The sequence below is a fragment of the Brachycentrus maculatus genome, unplaced genomic scaffold (assembly GCF_059751285.1).
Source record: "Brachycentrus maculatus isolate JH-2025_06_01 unplaced genomic scaffold, ASM5975128v1 h1tg000294l, whole genome shotgun sequence".
Lineage (NCBI taxonomy): Eukaryota > Metazoa > Arthropoda > Insecta > Trichoptera > Brachycentridae > Brachycentrus > Brachycentrus maculatus.
Genome location: NW_028281045.1, coordinates 659,191 through 681,534, shown reverse-complemented (window position 1 = coordinate 681,534; position 22,344 = coordinate 659,191). Strand labels below are relative to the sequence as shown.

At 32.8% G+C, this 22,344-nt stretch overlaps 1 protein-coding gene across 1 annotated transcript in view; it reads right to left on the bottom strand.

The window, feature by feature from the left end:
• LOC148304994 (zinc finger SWIM domain-containing protein 4-like) overlaps window positions 1-19,178 on the bottom strand; it is a 154,892-nt gene extending 135,714 nt beyond the window's left edge. Inside the window, exons 1-2 of the mRNA XM_088267425.1 lie at window positions 19,158-19,178; window positions 14,737-15,250 (exon numbers count right to left, since the gene is read on the bottom strand). Coding sequence (XP_088123551.1) covers window positions 14,737-15,250; window positions 19,158-19,178 — 535 coding nt within the window. The remainder of the gene's footprint in view (window positions 1-14,736; window positions 15,251-19,157) is intronic.
• Window positions 19,179-22,344: the final 3,166 nt, after the last annotated feature.

The following is a 22,344-nucleotide window of genomic DNA, read 5'->3' as shown; positions in this document are numbered from 1 at the left end:
GTGATTGTAGTGAGTGAGACGGGTACGTCTCGAAACCGGTAGACATCAAATTCTCGGTGAGTGGTTATATACTAATATAGCTAACATCATTGTATTTTTTTTTATTAAAGTTAAAAATACTATTCATTAAAAAAAAAAAACAATGTAAAAAAATCTACTTAGAGATATTTGCCTCATTATTTTTAAATATTGAGAAAAAACAACTCGGCGAAAATGTAAGATTAAAGTGTAAGATAAAATAAATAATATAAAATGTAAGAAAGTATATTTGGCAATTTGAACGCGAGAACAGACGACGATGGTCAAAAAAGGCTTGACACGACCACCAGATCAATCAGAACCTAAAATCTGGTCGTGTCAAAACTGTACGTAATCGGAGGGCACGTATAATTAGATGTATGGATGTGAGGGAAGCTAAAAGTGTATGTCAGGACAGATGTGTGTAGCATTCCATCCTCTCTGCCTACCCCTGGGGAGAAACGACGCAATGATTGAAGTAAAACATGAAGAACTAACTAGCTAATATTAGAAACCAACAAAAATAAAAAATAAACGAATCAATTTATATTTTTAATAACTAACCAAATATGATAATTTTGTCCGCCTCCGTAATGGTCAGCATGCTCGGCTACCGTACTGGAGGTCCCGGATTCGTGATTTTTTAAAGTATTTTTTCACTCTAATATTTATTCCATGCTACACTGGACTGGTACCTGAAGCGGAGGGCTGATCACCTTTCCTTCATGTGTAAACTGATAGATCAAGATAACACTGCATTTGTATGATGCAGTGCCCTATGCACCATTGGGGTGCGGATAAGGCTTTTAATAAATAAATAATAATTAGCTAATCATCACTCCGCTTCACCGCAGGGGTAGGCAGAGAGAATAGGCTGTCTCTTTGGAAACATTCTTCGCCTCTTTTTATCTTTATAGGTCTGTTTTGTTTTTACTTCTATTCTGATCCATGTGATGTACCTAGAAAACGATTTTATAAACAACTAATCTTTCTAAACCAATCTTTCAGTCAAAGAGCGCTCCTGGAATGGATTGCACCCGTATAGAATTGTAGTGGTTTCATTACCAACTCAAAATTACAGAATCAACATCGGCTAAAGTGGATGTCCAGATATGATTTTAGAAGGCGTGAGCACCGAGTTAAGAATCTCTGGACCTTTCGCAATTCTGGCTGCAGCACATTAAACATATCTGAAGGGCCACATGCGTGACTAGGGTCTAATCTCTTATCGGAGCTTCGTAATATTTCTTCAACGTGCTTTGCATATGTCGGTAGACGTATTAAAAGGATCTCCAAACCATTCTGAAGTAATTTAGTAATAATTTTTGGAAATGCCACTCGCCGTCTAGAGATAGACTCAGCTTGTGGTCTTTTGGTGGGTTTGATGGATAGATAAATAAAAAAATGTCAGAGTATTTATTCTACATAAATAATAGAACCATGTAGAAAAACAAAGGAGTCTTACTCTTGGTTGGTGGAATCCATTTTAAGATATGGAATAAAGTCATGGGGCCATTTTACGAAGACGAGTCTTAAAATGGTACAACATCTGCATTATTCAATATTAAAAATTTAAAAATGTAAGGCTATACACCGGTAGTGTAAAGGCAATGGGGTATATCTATAATTTTTTCCATTTTCTAAGTTTGTTCCACAAAATGTCTAAAATAATGTATTCCATAATCTGGCAAATGAATATAGCTGTAGTTGAAATACTTATTTAGTTTTATTAAGATATGTACATATAAAAATACATAAAACAAATAAGTTATTTAATTTTACAAGCTTGTTTTTGCTCTCCTGTAAAATTTGGTCTGAGACAGATATACCCCTTTGCCTTTACACTACCGATATATAAAATCAAAATACAAAATTGCTGTCACTTCCAGAACGTGGATTATTGTCGATGGATATCGTAGTTGAGCAACAAACTAGTAAAAAGTATAAAAATCCTATAGTGCACAACTATAATACATGCTACACCCCCAACGAAGGGTTGATGGTGAGTGTTTCAATACATAGTTCATTGTGTGTATTTTTAATTTGTTGCCGGCAGAGGTAAGAGATCAAACAATAATATATGGTAGACCAAAGGTTAGATAAAGGAATGGGTAAACAATCAAGAGTTAATACTGTAAAAATTGTATAATTACTTTTTATTTTTAATTTTTGTATGTTCACTATGTTAAAATAGATCAAAATAAGTTTAAAAAGTATGAGAAAATGAACTGCATAAATGTATGTATATTTACGTATTTGATTTATTTTTAACATACAAATGAGGTTCTAAAAAAATCTTTAAGTCCCTGAAATATTTAGCTAGAAATTTAAATGCACGTCAAGAGCGCATACAATAATTCGGAGGAAAGATGAAGTGACAGTAATTCAACGAAGTCGTATATTATTACGAGGAAAAAATTAAAATTATACAGTATGTTCCATCTGTCGTGGACCAACACGGGCCAACCAAGGGCTATTAAAATAATCTCATGTATTTACAACATTTTGAGTGTGTCCAAATACATGTATTTGTATTTGGACACACTCAAAATGTTGTAAATAAATTAACTGGTCAAATTATAAGCTAAAATAATAATAATGAAAATGATATTTTCTGGCGTTTCTCATGTATGTGATTATAATCCAGGATTCGGACCTCACATACTAATATAAGAGTTTCTGCTCTATAAAAAGCTTCTTTTCATCTCACCAATAGATGTCTCTAGTGAAGTTCTAGTGATTCAAGAACAAGGTTTCTAAATTGGTTCATATATATAGAACTTCCAAGAATTTGAGTAGTGTGATTGTTAATAATGGGTAGAATTGGTAAATGTTTCACATGTTTAAAGAGATTGCTTAAACCAGCCTATGACGGTCGTCAGCCCCAATAATTTCGTTATTTCAGCCAAATTAAATACGATAAGTGTCGTGCTAACCAAACGAGATATTTATTCATTTGAAAAAAATAACTTAACATACATATTTCACCCTTCAAAATACGACTGTATTTAATTTGGTCATAAAGAAATTAGCAGAAAAATTTTGGAAATCGCCCAAAACGATGTAAAGCCAAATCCGAAAATATCAGTGAATTACATAAAAGTTATTTCTTTAAAAAATGTTTTTTGCTGAAATTTTGTCGCAAATTTTATAAACTTTATCAAATAAAAACTCAAACGTTGTTTTTGACCAATTTTATTTTTGGTATTTTTTCCAGTCAGATTCGACAAGAACCTTGACGTCTTAAGGGATGGTACAGTACAATCCATCACTGAAGATGACAAGGTGTTCAGTACATATTTTCTTTAATATTCTTTTATCAATCATTATCATATTCATGTCATAATCTTCGTCTGTATAAAATCACCCTTGAGATAGTATTTTAGTAAAATGGCGCTATATAAATTATCCAAAACTATTATTATTATTTACTAATTGACGTTGAAATAGTTATTTTGATAGTTTTCGAGGTACTCTATTAGCCTGGTTTGTTGATCAACGACCGTTGGAATACCCTGTATTATAAATACCTACGCCCTGTATATACTTACGTATACAACAAAAAATTAAGAACGATATTTCAATGATATTCGGCTAATGATTGGGTTTTTTATAATACCATACATTTTGTCTTCCTCCCTGCCATCAAAAACTGAACACGACCCAAAAAATTAAGTGCAATTCTTATGTTGGTCAGGTGATTACACATATCCACCTTCAAAGAAATGCATCTTGCCTAGATTGGGTCGCGAGGAAGGGAGTGGCCACGTTGCACTTTATAAAAATGTAAACAATTCAAGTTTATGTAATAACAACAAAGCAGTGCACGTTTGGAGTTTTCGATAGAGTGCCATTGAATGCACGGATCAAATTTGAAAACTATGGACCAGTTGTGAAGCCATGGGACCGATGAAGATAAGAAGTAATGATATCTGAATTTCAAGCCGCCATGTCACGTTGAAAAGGGGACTTTACGTGTTCGGTAGACGGATAGAAGGAGGAAAAGATGAACATTTTAAGGAAATACAATATCCAAAATGTGTTTCAATGCGACATTGTGTCTCCAAACTATAAACTACAAACCTAATAATTATTTACGGAGTAATAACATCTTATCATTTGGATCCAAGGTAATGCTGATTTTGTAGTACTTATTTAAAAAAATATGTGTATTAGAACCTTTCAAATATTCTACAAACATGACTAAACGCTTATTATCTTAAAATGTAAAAAAAATATTTTATTTGACGAAAACGATTTGGTAACGAAGAAACAATCACTGGTCAAATAAAATAAATGTATGTGGAAAAAACTATATACATATAAAGTTGTTATTTTATTACATAAAATTTAGTTTCACCAAGAATTGGCAGTACAAAACTTAAATGTAATATAAATATAAATATATTTATATATATATATATATATATATATATATATATATATATATATATATATATATATATATATATATATATATATATATATGTATATATATATATATATATATATATATATATATATATATATATATATGTATATATATATATATATATATATATATATATATATATATATATATATACATATATATATATATATATATATATATATATATATATATATATATATATATATATATATATATATATATATATATGTGTATATAAGTATACAAATCATTCGTCAACAGGAATCTCGATTGATTACAATTATTTACGTTTTTGTTAATACTTTTTAAATATTTTTACCTTACCAGTTCATTGAAATTACGAAAGAAATAGATATTGTATTAGCATTTAAATAAATTATAATGAAATGACTGCTTTTCGCGTTGCAATTTGAGGCTAAAATATGATTCTCATATTAAGTGCATATTGATACATAATTCCAATGCAACATCCAGGTAATTTGCACAAATAAGTTCACACTTTGATTGCCAGATCACCTCTTGCTTTGGGTCGACTACATTGTACCCATAATAGGTTGTTCCAGGGTTAGATGCCTGTTACCACGTTGCCCTAGCAGGTAGAGGTTTTTTGTTCAACATCCCCCCCCCCGGACCCACCCCCTCTACACAGGATCAGGAGAGGGCGGATAATCGAGGTGCAGCGGGCACAAAAAACATATAGACCAAAAGCGAAAGCTCGCCCCAACAAAACAGACATCACGAGTAAAAAAGCCCAGACCTTTTATACGGATAAATACCTCACCATACATATAAAAGCGCCGTTTTTATAAAATGTCGCTACTGGACGAAGTATTTTCGTACGATGCAGAGCAAAACTATTCACAAGAAGAACGCAGGGACGCTGTCGGAGAGTGAAAAAAGAATGCGCAGAAGAAAAGGTCCTCGGATGACAAATGTATAGTTCAAGGCCCGGAAATGAAAATAGACGAAAATACAGCAACCCGGCGGTGTTTTGTCGGGAGACTTTTACCCGGCGCGTTTGAAATACACGAATTTTATGAGGAGTTTTGCGTTTTAGGGATGGTCCATACGAAAGCACTTGAAAGCTCCCATAACACTTCTCTATCCGTGCTTCTATCAAATATTGGATTTGTATAGATTGTATTTCGTTGCTGAAAAGCAGTAGGGCGCAACGTAAACTGAAACCAGACTTCGAGGATTAAAGGATTTTTGGAAATGAATAATCCTCACCCCCGAAGGAAGCAGCTATGTACGTATACAGTATACATTGTACTAAATTCTAATATATGTACCTATACAACTGTTATACTTATAAGTTATGGATAAATCAGAATTTATATGTATAATGGTACAAAAATAAACGAAAGTATTTTAATTTATATTTGAAGCACTAACTTTGTGATTTTCCATTGTAAAACTAAAATTTAACTTTATTTTAAAATCATCTAAAATTTATAGTGATTTTTAAACAAAGTTACATTTCAATTACAGAATGTATTTGAATTATTTTTTTCCTAGGTAACATAAATACAACGGTCATAATAATTTGGTATTCGGACAAATTTATTATTTGGAATTAGACAATTTTTCTTTTACATCGTATTGTCAATCATTATTATTATTTTGGATGTGAAACACGATACAACTAATGCACATTTATAAAACGCACACATTGACTACTTTTCTATCTTTTTGGAAAAAATAAAGATTTAACTTTGCATGTCTTTGACAATATTAAACATTAATTACTTTTAGCATTTAGTTTTCATATTTTTTTCGACTTCCAAGACCAGAAACTGTAGGTTTTAAAAAACAGCAAAAATATTGTTATTTTCTGAGGTATTTTGAAAAATTACTTTCAATTGAAAATCAGTGTTTTTATATGAAGAAAAACAATAAAATAATGCAATTACAAAATATAGAAGATATAAAAATTCTTAAGGAAAAAAATAATGCCCATTACATTTAAATCTTGAAAAAATATATAAAAAAGACTATTATACCATTCATTATATAAAACATCAAACCATGAGTGTAAGTCCCTCTCCAAGCACAAGAGCTCAGTCTCTTTTTTGGGGAGGCACAGCGAATCTAAAACTAAAAGTTTGCCAAATGTATAAATTTTTAATTAATGTTTTACTTAGTAAATACCACTATTAATTAATGTTTTACTTAGTAAATACCACAAAGTGACTGCCGAATTAATGAAATGTATAAATGTTTAGAAAATGTATTATGTTGTACTTAAAAATTTAACTATATTAAATAAATAAAAATAACATATTTTAATTTTTTTATTCTAAATAACACTTTGTTCTTTGCAGCAATTGATATTTCGGCTGACAGTGTTGTACAATGGATATTCTGAGCAGACTCGAAACATTGGCAGCGGTAACAATTTAGCACCGTTCCAAAGATTGTAGCCAAGACAAGAGGCGGGCTATTGGCGTACAGCTTCACAAATGGCAGTACCCAGTACCCCGCATGAGATACGGTTCCGACGCAACAAAGGACCAGGAAGATTTGTGATCTGGGCCCGAGAAAACTATTCAGCTTGTCCTTTTTTCATTAAAAATGTTGCCAAGACGGCCTAGAACGGGGTTTTGTATGCGCTCGCAACAAATTGTACCAAATTGTGCTAGCAACGCACAGAAAAATGCATTCAGCCAAAAATTTTAATTCACTGAACTAGTTAGAGCTTTGAGCGCTCTTCAATAACTGAGAAATTCGGTGAGCTTGTTTACATGTGTTTATTTTCAATAGATTTTTTATATTCTTTGAAAGAATTTACAAAATCGACTATAGGAAAAAAGGCAATAGAAAATAACAAATTGATTTATATTATTTTTTGACATCTCATCAAAGTTGAAGAAGAATATGGAAGTCTGGGCATTTACGGGGCTTACGACCGTCATAAGCTGGTTTAAGTGATCACTTTACACACGTGTAACATTCACCAATTCTACCCATTATTGACAACCACACTACTCAAATTCTTGGAAGTTCTATATATATGAACCAATTTAGAAACCTTGTTCATGAATCACTAGAACTTCACTAGAGACATCTATTGGTGAGATGTAAAGAAAATGCCCAGACTTCCATATTCTTCTTCATCTTTGATGAGATGTCAAAAAATAATATGAAAATAACTCCTGTAATTGGAGATAATCCAGATTTTGTGAACAAGTATTTGGACACACTCAAAATGTTATATTGATTTATTATTAGATTAAAACCAATATTTTTAGCTTTTCCACTTTTTTTTTATTTGACCAGCGACCGGGTTTCGTCGTTACCGACATCATCAGACTGGTGAGAGGCTATACAAATTGTTATGTTATAAATAAAAGAAGGCAGGAGTTGATAACAATTTTATCAAATCATATCAAATCATGGTTATCAACTCCTGCCTTCTTTTATATATAACATAACAATTTGTATAGCCTCTCACCAGTCTGATGATGTCGATAACGACGAAACCCGGTCTCTGGTCAAATAAAAAAAAGTGGAAAAGCTAAAAATATTTGTTTTAATCTAATAATAAATTAAAAATGCAATTCCATCACGAAGTGTCAGTGGATAATATAAATCTACTAATAACATATTGATTTTATATCTATACATATAATAAATTGTAACCTTACATGCTCAATACCTTTAAATTAATTGAATTGTATTATAAATATTATAAAGCTCATAGGAATATTAAAGGCACATATGGTATATGAGTTTAATATAGTTTTCAAATAAACAATAATAATGAAATACGGTAACTAAATAGCATAATACAACGCATGATTTATTTTATTGGTAATATAGTTACACACATTTCTTTGATATTATTATATTTTCTTTGACGGAAATCATCGATAAATATTTTTTATTGCATTAATTTGTATATTTTATATTTATTATGACCGTTTTCGTAAATTTGAAAAAATCTGCGCCCTTGGTAGTATTTTACGAAAATATATGTATATTTTCAAATTATCTAAATTATTGTCATTATTTTGTACACGCAGAAATGGAATACATACCACAAAATAAATAGTACGTACCTGCTATAAATTATGGACACTTTGATGTTTGGTGGTTAATTATGGGATATTTTTGTGCCAAATTATATAGAATCTTTGTTTAATCAATTCATGTGTTTTTATTACATGTTAAAATGTAATTATTACGTACATTTTGGCTAGAGAAAGTATGTTAATAATGAGCGCTGAGAACAGGATAAGCGGAGATCCGCAACAGCAGATATCAGGGAATCAAGAAGAAAAGGAGATTGTCTGTTTTAAATGTTTATGTTTTACGAAAAAGCCTAGTCGTGCCACACGAGACACGAGAATACGAACATTGAAATATGGGAAAGAATGATTTGCGCAATTATTAAATTAACAGATCCAATTTGGCAGACTGGATTTCCAGGGTCCGGTAGCGTGTGCGAGTGAATGAATCGGCTCACCGAGATGTACAATAATTGGCGAGTCGCGTGTTTTGGGCAGAATTTGGATATGATCATTATCGATCATGCAACGGTCATCGTCTCCCTCATCTCCCGGGTTATCGGGTGCTCTGGGCTACGGGGTCTCGGGGTGAGAAATCTCCTCCAAGATGGCGTGGGAAGCGCCAATTATTTACATACGGAGGGTCGACAACCCCGCATCTGTAGACTATACAATCGATTCGATATCGCGTTCACCTCTCTACTAATTGCGCAAAGATCGCCCGAACTTTCCATACAAAACGAACTCTCGAGAGGTATTGTCTTGCTTGCACGGGAAACTTCGTAATTATTTTTAGTTAATCGCGAATTTAATCTCGAATCTAATATTCATACACACTTAATATCATTTAATTGTTGATGTACATGCATTATTCATACGAGCAAATTGCGGCTCCGAACGTACGGCCCAAAATAGCTGACGGAAATTACTTATTAATTCGAGTAATAATTGGAAACAAAGTAACTAAATCAATCTTAATCAAACCCCCGGTGACCAATTATTTTGAATACATGCAGAAGCGTAATTTTTATTAGTTCAGTAATGTCCGTGCTTAATACGCCCAGATAGAAACCGTAGATAACAATCGAGCATACGAAAGTACGATAACTCAACGTACCTACAGTACAAATGATTTAATTATTTTGCCTACACATTCGAGCGTGCAATCGTAAAGTCGATACGCTCAGGTATTTATATTGATTGGATTCCTGCAATTTAATACTTATAATAATCGCCGCAATCAAAATCATCGTGTAAAGTAGCGTTAGTAGCAAATATAATAGAATGCGCCTTCGGTACGGCGGAGAGGACTGTAAAACGGACGATAAACGGCACGAATTTACATACGATTAGGCATTATTTCGTCGAATATGATCCGAACCACTCGTGGAAATAAGAAATGATTTCACTCGGGGAGATAATTCGGCCGTTGGGCCTGCAGCCTTTAATCTTCGGACGATTTGTGGGCAATCTTCCGGATGAATAGATTACGAGGAAAATGGTAAGCCTGGTCCTCTGTGTCCGGCGATCGGGAATAAGGATGGCCAGAGTCCTTAATGACAGGCTTCTCCGGCCGCGATGGGCGCGTAGACAAAGGAACCAATTTGCGCCGTAATCACTATTATGCCCGCGCCGGTGGTAGAGTGAGGCATCCAGAGCGCCGGGGAACGAATCGCACATGTTATAATTCCTAATCAATCCTTAACCAATCAAGGGAGCAGCTCCAAATTATGTCATTTTAAAATTTAATTTCATTAAATGATTCGGCAGTCACTTTGTGGTTAAATCTATCCATTTTTAATTTAAGTTTTACTTAGCGCATACCAATATTTTTTTCAAATCTACTGTGACACGTGTTTTGATGCATCATGCGGAATGCATCGAAACACTTGTCACAGTAGATTTTAAGAAATAGTGGTATTTATTGAGTAAAACTTAAATTCAAAAATTCAAAATTTAGCTACGACAGAATTTACATAACTGTAAAGTATGTGAGTAACATTTAAGGTAACAATAATTTTTACTGTCCACGTGATACTATGTTTTCATAAATGTAGATAAAATAGTTTTTCACATATTTTGCTTAATGTCAGTTTATTATTCTAATTGTTTTTTTCCTTCTCTAACTCCTGTCATATAATTTATTTATTATTATTGCAACGCATTTTGATTGTTAGAGCCGAAATCACTCGCAAACGAGTGGAAGCTTGTAAAAAATTAAAATAAAAGTATGTGAGAAAATCAATTTTATAAATGTTAGCATATGTACGTTTGTGGATTTTTTTCCAAAGATGTCAAGCGTTTCCCCCTTCAACAGAATATTATATAATAATAAAACCCTTATCCGCACCCCAATGGTGCATAGGGCACTGTGTCTTATAAACGCAGTGTTATCATGATCGTTTTACATATGAAGGAAAGGTGATCAGCCCTCCGCTTCAGGTACCAGTCCATGGTAATATTGAATAAATATTACAGTGAAAAAATTACTAAAATTTATTTTTACCCCCCTTGGGCATCGAACCCGGGACCTCTAGAACGGTAGCCGAGCGTGCTGACCATTACACTACGGAGGCGGACAGTATTACATACAAACAAAAAAGTTTTTGGAAAAAAACATTGAATTTAACAAAGCTTAAAATGAATGTTTATACATTATTTGAAAACATTGAGCATTGAAAACAAACCATTAAATTAAAATTCATATAAATTGGTTATTTCGTTTAAACATTTATTTCTTATTTTACTGTTTATTGTACATCTTTTCTTAAACTTGTTTTTCTACCTATTTTTCTGGTTTAAAATAAGATTCATACCATTGTTATTATATTCTATACCCACGCAAAGGTTATGCCCATATGGGATTTTTTGTTCATGTTTTGAATACGTATATTAATTAATGCATGTATTATGAAACGATGAGAAGTGAATTTGTTTAAAAAAAAGTAAATTACATAAGATATTTGTTTACTATACATACAAAAATAAGAAAAAGACCTACTATGGAGCTGATAATAATGATTTTTTAACGAATTTCATTGATAACGAATAAAATACCCTATTCATAAAAATAATCAGTTTTTGACCACATTTTAATTGATTCAACACTAACTATTATTATTACTACAACAGCATTATTATTTCAATAATCAAACCGAGAAAACAGCTTCATTAATTGATTCGACAGTAACTTTGTAGTACTATATATTCATTTTTAATTAAAGTTTTACTTGGTTTACCACTATTTCTTAAATTCCATTGTGACATGTGTTTCGATGCACGTGTCACAATAGATTTTAGAAGAAATAGTGGTATTTACCAAGTAAAACTTAAATTTAAAATAAGAAAACAGGTGACTGATTTTCATAATATATTCAATTATAATCGCAAAATGTAAATGTTTACCATATTTTTCCATCGATTTATTTTTCAAAGCATCTACTTAAACCTTAGTAATATTCAAGGTTAGCGAGGATTCAAGTTTGCCCATAATGCATCCATTACGAATGCAGATAATACCCAATATTCATTGAACGTTGCTCGCAATGATAGTACATATTGCAGAAAATAGACTATATACATATGCTATGTTTGCGGAATATTTACGCAGCGAGAGACGGAAGGATAGAACATATTTGCATACACGTTTCAGGCCATTATTAAATAATAAAAGTTTAAATTATGCAAGGCAGGGGTCGCGTGTGACACGGGATTCGGGACTCCGGCACACGAATCATCTCGCTGTACATATCAAAAATTTAACTCTTACTCCATCACATTATATTTTATTATACTCAAAACGTATGCCTACGAATATGCGGCAAAACGATGTATGATAGATGTTCGAATAGTGAAATAAGGAAGGAATGCAAAGCTGAGATAAGCATTATCGATAAAATTAAGATAGGTGTGTTGAGATGGTTTGGACATGTGGAACGAATGAGTGTTAATGTACTAATAAATAAATAATATACTAGTACAAAAACAATTATATTATAAGAGAATTTCACTGTTGAATGATTCGTGTTTTGTTATTCATGTAAAAAAATTAATGAAAATGTTTTTTTACAGATTGATGCCGATTCAATAAAGACATTACGTTGTTATAATAAATTTCGAGACAAAAAATTGAAAATGCTTATAGAAATGTGCATACCAAAGATTTTATTTTTTCATTTTTTTACCAATTCCTTTTCGGAAAGGTCGCATGTAAAAATATCTTTAATTTACAACAAAACAGAAGAAAATAGGGTCAAATTCAATTGACATGCAATATTATGAGTGTCTAAATTATTGTACACAAATCTGGATTTCTCCACTAAGAAGTTAGTCGCACTTATAAGTTCCAAATTATTGAGTAATGTGGTTGTCAATCGTGGGTAGAATGGTTAATGTTACACGTGTATAAAGTAAAATCACTTACTAAAACAAGCCTATGACAGATAATGAGCCCTGTAAATAAATACCCAGACTTCCATATTCTTCTTGATCTTTGTCAAAATGTCAATTAACATAGCTTGGTCTCGAGCCTAATTGATGTAAATGTATAATTCAGCATGAACGTAATACATATTATATTATTTTTCGTCAGGGAAACGGGAAACTAGAAACTACACCGCCGAGGGGAGGGGGTTAGTAAATAATTCATTGTTAGTTTCGTGAAACTTTCGACATGGAAGTACTAAGTAGTTTAAACTACATTATCATTACCTTTAATGGTACTCAGGTATACCTTAAAAGCTCGATAATATTGAAATGTCACAGTAACTATTGACTTTCAACTATTCCAGCATTATTCGTCATTTTCGTTCATTTTCGTCACATTCGTACATTTTCTGGGCATTCCGAAAACATGCTCTGAAAATTGTCGATTTTTGATATATCGCTCACTCCTTTCAACAACGTCATATATCAAAAAACTTGATTTTTCAGATCGTTTTTAAAGTTTAAAAATATAATAAAATGTATAAAAATAAATATCAAGCCACTTATTGAGCTTTTTACTGTACAGCAGATCTTTTTAAGTAAAACCTGAATGTTTTTTCTCAATTTGAAAAATATTTAGTATATTTAAAAAAATAATTTAATGCTACCTTTTTTTCGTAATGCAAAACCAACACTCTCTGCCCTGAAGCGAGTAAATATTAAGTTAAAAATAGCCCGCATTTGCTGGGATACAGTACATTTTCTGGGCATTCCGAAAACATGCACAACTGAAAATTGACGACTTTTGGTATATGACGTTGTTGAAAGGAGTGAGCGATATAATTTATTTGCATTTTGTCTCTAGGCATAGCCTGCGTAAGAATCTCATCAAAGGACAGTAAATAGAGAAAATGCATGTGTGATATATAATTTATCTGCATTTTGTCTCTTTAGGTAGGTATCTCATCAAAAGACAGTAAATAGAGGAAATGCACGTGTGACAAGTCCGGGATGTGATGTCCTGGCGGGCGAGATAAGGAGCGGGAGGTCGCGGGCGGTGCAGTGTGAGAAATGCATACAAAATTCAACCCCCCGAGGCGTAATATTCGGCGGCCGAGCAGCCCTTCGCGCGTGGATTGATCCGAGCTTAGGGTGCGCAGAGCACTATTGCGCACAACACACTCATTGATGACATTACCAATTAATCATCCCGCTTTATCGGATCGATTCCGTCCAATTGGGACTTTTTACCGACGTGCCTAGCGCTGTTACGCGCGAGATTTCCTACAACACTTTTAAAACAACGGAACACCGCAATAAACAACGAAACACTCGAATAATACTTAGAAATACGTGAAAACTTTTAAACAATTACAGAGCCAATTTGTACTTGTTTGTTTTAAGCTTGTAAAAGGCAATCGTTTCCAGGTAAATTATTATGGATCAAAGGGAAATAAAAACAGTTTGATTAGAATAAATACGATAGATTACGTATTTATATCGGATTAATGCCGAAGTTTATCATGTACTCGTATTAGTTCGATAAAGATTATCGAAAAGTTGAGAATACTTTAGTCAAAACGTAACAGGAAGTGACCAAATTTTCCGGGAATGTCGGAAAATGTGTACGATTCCTCGTCACAGCGGTCTGCCGCAGTTTAGGTGTTGATCGGATGCGATAAGGGGCTCGGATTACCGCTACGAGCGTGTCATCACATAAGTTTAGAAGATGTTTGCAAGGAGTTGAAGGAAACCAGCCTAGAGAAGGAAGGGGGGTAAGAATGATTTAAGAATGTGCGTGTTGGAGTTTCGATGTGAAATGATAGTATTGTTGCCTGCACGGTTACTTACCGACTTGTAGGACGCTGTCGACGAATCCCGATTCGAGCAGCTTAAGGCCCTTGCAGAAAGACAAGTTCTGCTGCTCGCCGGTGGAAGTCGAAGGCACCCTGGAGAGAGAAGAGTACATGCAAATGTCCCTCTCGTTCCTAGGGAATGACCAGTAGATGATTCTTCTCTGCACGGGCTCGGGGATGCGGTCGTACCGCTCCTCGATCCTCTGGAAAGGAATGTTCTCGGCCACTATCTTGGCCGTAATGTCCAGCAGCGTGTCGGGCGTCATCTTGGACAGCCCCGACTGCACTGTAGCACTGTTAATATGGCCGCACGATACTCTGTAGACGGGGAATATTGTGTAATCAGCACAGAGGTCCCCTCGGGGACAGCAGTACGCGGACATGGCGTGCGGCGCGCGCGGCGGCCCGCGGAAGACTAGCGCGGAGGGAGCGCGGCCCCGCGCGCGCCGCCCGCCCCCCGCCGCCCCCCGCGCGACGCAAGGGTCGGGAGGGCAATTAAGAACCTCCACCTAGCGGCACGCCTCGATGCGGTGGGGAAAGCAGGGACACAATAATAAATAAATAATTTGACTCATTTATTTTTTACAAAATGTTAGTAATATAAGTATATAACCACTCACCGAGATTTTTATGTGTTTATTCAAAATTTTTGTGTAGTTTTAAGTGTGTAAATAGTAATGAAGAGTAGTATTGTTTGAATGCTGTGGTATTGATTGTCCTGACGAAGAGACGAGTACGTTTCGAAACTGGTATGCATAAAAATCTCGGTGAGTGGTTATATGCTAATAAAACAAACATTTTTGTAAAAAAATAAACAAGTAAAAATGACTAACCACAAGGTAAATGAGCTAAATATTAATAATATTGACAATAAACAATTTAACTATTAAATCATTTTTTTATTAAATGTATGATATATGTAATAACCAGCGGGTAAGTATGAGTCGATGTATGAATGTGGAAAAGGTGAAGATTGTTTGCAAATACAGATTGATTTCTATCACCGAAATAATATAACTAGTTTCCGGTTAATTCAATATTTCATAATTGTTTTTTCTTCTCCTTTTGTTTGATTAATTTTTTTATTCTTATTTTAATATCATTAAAAATAAATTCAAGTGTAATAATTACTCTATCTAATAAATTATTTTTTTACAAGCAGTTATTATTTTTTTTAATACAATGCCAGTAGAACCCTATTTCTAAAATTATTTTTGCGTGTATTTTATAAATCAATGAATTCTAAATTTGATAATTCACATTGACCAAAAAAATAAGTAAATAATTATTTATGTGTGTCTTTTTTGTTTTAATTTGTCATTTCAAATATGTAGTTTAAATCCAGTAAATGTATAAAACTTGAACCAAACACTATCAAAATTGTAATAACTCTTCCACTTATAATTTTTTTTGGTTTTGTTAAAGACAGAATGATAAGTATGTAGATTAAAAATAATGATAAAAATGTTTTTTTAAATATTTAACGTTTAATAAATCTCTTATGTACCATATATTGTCTAAATGTCAGTTAATTCAAAAGCTCTTTTGTTATTTTTATGAATATATAAAAATAAATAAAGATTTTTGCTTAATCATGTCCCGATTACCCTGCATTCCTCCACAGCCGCCAGTGCAGTGGGGTAGGGGGGCACTAAACAGCTGATAGCCGTGCGAGCGAGACAGAAAGAGAGCCACTCGAAAGGCGTGTACAATCTTACAAGTATAGAATTTACTTATGTATTTAGGAACAAAATAATTGTTTTTGTTTAAATTGTGTTACAATAAGTGTCAACCATTTTATTTATGGATTTGGCGTTTGATTTGTGGAACTTCATTTCAATTTATATGTCAAATGTAAAAATCAAATACTAATTGTATTTGTTTTAAAAATAATTTTTCTGACAATATTTTCCCCTTTTTATGGCATTTTAAACGGATGTGAATATTAAATGGACTGATGGTCCTTATATAGCTATACAATTCTAGGAACTTAAGTAATATTTTTCATATGTGCAGTAATAATTTACGGGAGACAACAATAGTTAATAATTTTCCTACAATTGTAGTAATAATAATATTGGATAATTTGTACGGAGCCGTTTTCGTGAAAGATCACGAAAAATAATATAAATTAACAAAGCAAGCACCCTTATTCAAATATTACTGTAAATAATAATTTACAGTTATGTTAACATTTAAAACGACATAAGTAAATAATTATTTATCACATCAATATATATAATATGTACAATTTATCTGCATTTTGTCTCTTTAGGCATAGCCTGTGTAGGTATCTCATTAAAGGACAGTAAATAGAGGAAATGTGTGATATGTGCGGTATGTGAAGTCCTGGCGGAAAATTAAGGATTCTTTATATATGATGTTGTTATAACTAACTTACTAACTAACCATCACGCCGCTTCGCCGCAAGGGTAGGCAGAGAGAATCGAACCCCACACCACTCTGTCTTTGAAAACATTCTTCGCCTCCTGCACATTCATGCATCTCCTCATACATACCCGACGCTTATTACGACTCCTGACCCGGCCGCCTTCAAGTATTTGACATACCTTATTGTGCTAAGTTTTCCTCGGTCTTCCTCTGCTTCTTTTTTCAATTTAAACAATAGTAATAATTTAATATAATAGTTCAAATTTCCCTTGAATATGAAGCAAGTGGTTATTGAGAAATGAAAATTAGAACGAAATTATTATATTATAAAATTTCGGATACAATTTATGAAAATAGCGTTAGATTTACGTCAACTTCATTAATTATGGACATGTATTCATATTTTAAAAGTTTTTACTGACGGGACACTGTTTTTTATGCAAAACTCCTAAATTTAAAATTATTTAAAAAAAATACTATGTTTTTGTAATTTTCCTGTAGAAAACCAAATCTCGCCGGTACACTACTTTCGTCCACGCTTAGAGTTAAAATGGCATTAAAGCAGGAAAGACGATGATTGCGCTTCCAATGGCATGTGCGAGAGAAGATAGGCAATACGAATAGACTACGATGATTTGGGTAAGTGTGAGCGATACAGCTAGATATCCGTCGCCTTTTCTCTGTATCAATATTATTTTATGAACTTGGCCAGCTATAATGCTCACGCACACGTCAGTTTTCCGAGTCAGATACCCATATTTGTTTTCCGAATTCGGAATTCCAATACACGAGTCCAATGGAAAAATTCGTGATTACAGATTCTGAGACGTTCCATTTCATTCATACTGCATATTAAACATACTAAACCTATGTTTTTCGAGCGATTTTTCGGATAAAAGTGATGAATATAATGATTGGATGTTTTTTTAAATTTTTTTATTTATTTTATTTTATTTTTTATTCCAAACGATACCTATAAAAGAAGGCTTTAGGAGTATGGAATAAAAAAACGTTGATGAACACTAGAAATGCACCGAATATTTGGTAAGTATTCGTATCCGGCTTGAAACTCTGACTCGAGAGTCCGCTACACTAACCACGGGACCACAACCCGACTTTTAATATTGACTTGAAAACATAAATAATTATTCTAAAGAACGTATTATATTACTTGATTCGACATTCATTTTGTAGTAATAAGTATCCACTTATAATTTATGTTGTACTTACTAAATACCACTTTTCATCAAATCTTGTGTGCCATGTGTGTCGTTGAATTCTGCATCATCTTCATTGTATACTTATAAAAGCCTTATTTTTTAGGTTAGTATGTGGTGTTTGAAAATAATGCGTAATACATCGAAACACCCTCACACTCGATTTTAAGAAATAATGGTTACTTATTTAAAAAATCAAATTTATTATTAAAATGAACGTATTCTACACGATTCCCGCGAGTGTCACTCACTTACCTATTCATTTTTATTAATTTAATACTTTTTAAAATACATTATTGTATTTTTGATGAACGCTACACTAAGCAGAATCCATGATGAGACGTTCGTTCATTTACATTATAAAAAATATGTCCCTAAAAATTACATATGATACAACAAAATAAAGTAATTTTAAACACTTACTACTTAAATATTCACAGTTGATCACAGTGAGAAATTGACAACTACGTAGTTTATATCAGTAAAAGACTTATTGCAACAATAATAATCTGTTAGCTGTCTTTATATAGGTGGGGTGACCAACTTACAGCTCCCCTTGTGTCTTATAATTATTTCTATTTATTTCTTATTTTATATAAATTGACATTGTATAGTTTGGTGCTAGGCGTATGTGACCTCTCTGGCGGAATACAGTAATAATTATACATTGAAAGAAATACGCTAACAAAATAGTACACTAAACGGCCTCTAGTTTTAACTTTATCCAAATCAAATCAAGCAATTATGTGATCGTGAAAAAATAATCCGTTTATTTTTCAATCACTTCTCCGAAGCCAAATTAATTTACCGGTAACCGGTAGTGGTACATCACTGCTCTCGCGGAAAAATACTTAGTTCTTTATTTTACATGATTGATTAAGGGCTTAATCGCAATAGTAAAATTTAGTTGGGTTCCGGCAATGCAGAGCCGAACGTCAGGTTGCCCATTTTTTAAGAAAATATTTATATTGTTTTTTTTTTGGTTTTTTTGTTAGAATATACTCGTATATTGAAAATATGTGTTTTTATATTTTTTAACTCCTTATGTTTCCATAACTGTTCTTTTAAAAGCCCTATTTTTATTTGGAAGAAAAGCTTATTTTTTCAATGCAAAAACGGTGTTTTTAGAAAAAAAATTAATAACTTCAAATGTTATCTGGATTTAGATAAAATTTCCCTTAAATACCGAAATACGACGCAAAAAAATAAGTTTTTTTTAAATTGATGGGTCCGAGTGGAAACCAAGAGTTTCTATACCAGAACTGGGAATATGGCGGGAACTTTTAGAATTCTCAATTCAGAGATCGACGGAAAAGTGACGTGTGCTGTGAGCACTAACAGCTGATACTTGAGAGAGCAATTTATGGCAATATTGTCTCGCTACAGGACGGAGGCGAGACAATATGGCCGTTACTTTTAATTGGTTTATTTACATAATATCCACGCAATATTGTACACATGAATTTTCCTCGTATTAATTTTGGTATTTTTAATTGTTATTATTTTATTTACTGTAATGTCCATGCCCAAACTGATACAACGTATTTATAGATTTGGCGTTTAAGTCGTAGAATTCCATTTTAATGTATATATTCAATGTTAAGGGGATACAACACAAACACAAAATTTAATCACCAGCCGTCTTGTGTTTTTTGCACTCCCGACTTTTTTTTGAAGTACAATCTTAATATTGGATTATACAGTAAATATTTTATATATTTTTTAACTCATTTTCCTTCAATAGCTCTTTTCTTTTCAAAACCATAAAATTATTTCGATGAACAACTTATATTTCAATGCAAAAACGGTGTTTTAAAACACACTATCTGCGGGCGGATTTGCGCTCATAATAGAGATAAACATCTCTGAAAAGAAGTGATAACATCGATATGAGATCAAAAGATGCCGCAAAAGTCATGCGTAAAAATAACTTACACGCAATTTACGATGAGTCGAGTGAAAAGGTAAAATTACCCTTCCCGCCGAACACCGCCAGTCAAGTGAAACTGTAAAATTACCCTTCCCGCAGATAGTATATGAAAAAAATCTACTACAGAAAATTTTAGCTGGATTTTGAGAAAATTAAGTTGTAACATTACAAATGCTGGGCCTTAAAATCAAACTAAATAAATTTGCATTTATATATATATATATATATATATATATATATATATATATATATATATATATATATATATATATATATATATATATATATATATATATATATATATATTTTTTTTTTTTTATGTGTACACATTACATACAGATGGAGGCTGTGAAGCAGAAATCCGGAGAAGAATTGGAATGGCAAAATCAGCAATGTCTAGTCTGGCGAAGATATGGAAAAATCGGTCCATACTGAGGAAAACGAAAACCCGTCTAGTGAAATCTCTTGTATTCTCCATTGCGCTGTATGGAGTGGAAACATGGACACTGAGGAAAAAGGAAAGACATATGCTGGATGTGTTTGAAATGTGGTGCTGGAGGAGGATGCTGCGCATTCCTTGGACTGCAAGACGCACAAACGTCTCCATTCTCCGCGAACTGTCAGTGACAGAAAGACTCTCCACGACTTGCAGGAAAAGGATTCTGTCCTACTTTGGGCATATCGCCAGAAAGAACGAGAAGAGTCTTGAAAAACTGGTAACAGGTACAGTTGAAGGCAAGCGGGCAAGAGGACGGTCTCCAACAAGATGGACAGACCAAATAAAGGAATTAACCGGATCCTCGCTAAACGCTGCCATCAAGTTGGCCCAGGACCGGGAAGAATGGAGAGGACTTGTGCACCAAGTGCCTGACATTCCAGAAGACCACGACGCTCAGCATTGAGCAAGAAGATGAAGAAGAAAGAAGAAGAAAATAAATAAAAATAGTTTGTTGAGTTGAATAATATTTTTAATGTTTTACTTGGACTATTAAATTATTCCTATCCAATACCACGCCCATGACTGCATCGCATTTCGTAATAAATTTATTATACACAAAGTTCCTTGATAAAAATCTGCTTTATTACCCCAGAGAAATATACTGCACTGTAATTATAATAGGGTTCATAGACTGAAAGGAAAATATTTTTAAATATTTATAAAAGAAACGGTTACTATGTTTTAATATGTTTTCATAATTATATACAGGCTGGCGCAAAATTATTCGCCCTATCAGAAGATGTTTGAGTTTTTACGAGATACATATTTTTAAGAGAAATATTTGTGTTTTTATTATTTACACAAAACTTTCAATTTCACACTAATTCTGTGAGCCTAAGCGGTTCATTATTAGATCAAATACATTTTATATTGCGGTAGAGTGGGTTCGAACTGAGAAACTCTGACTGAAAACAAGGTTTTAATGATTAAAGAAAACACTTGTTTTTTACCACTTGAGTTTTATTATAGACTACATGTTTCAGAAGTTAAACTTCCATCATTCAGGTCTGTATAGTAACTAAAAATTTTTTTTTTTAGTTACTATACAGACCTGAATGATGGAAGTTTAACTTCTGAAACATGTAGTCTATAATAAAACTCAAGTGGTAAAAAACAAGTGTTTTCTTTAATCATTGTAACATGTCTTACCACAAAGTTAATGCTGAAACAATAAATGAAAACAAGGTTTTAATGAGATTATGAATATGACAATATATTAATGTAATAAATAAAGGGTGGGGCGTGGTCCTTTCCTTATTTAAAAAAATCATAACACAAAAGTGTTGTCAGTATGGGTTTAATTCTTTTTTCTATATACAAAGGCACATTTTAAATTTTATTTTATTTAGTTTTAAAAACGACATTTCGAAGGCTGCTACTGTTCTCGTCAATACGCTAAGAATTTTGACATTTCTGTCAAGTTTTTCCAGCATATCTGTACCTATGTCGGCATTAGAAGCAAGAATATTGTCCTTCAGCTAACCAAGAGTTTTTGAACGGTTGGAGTAAGTCAATTTTTTTTTTAAGAGAAGTATTTGTTATTTTATCATTTACTAAAATACTTCA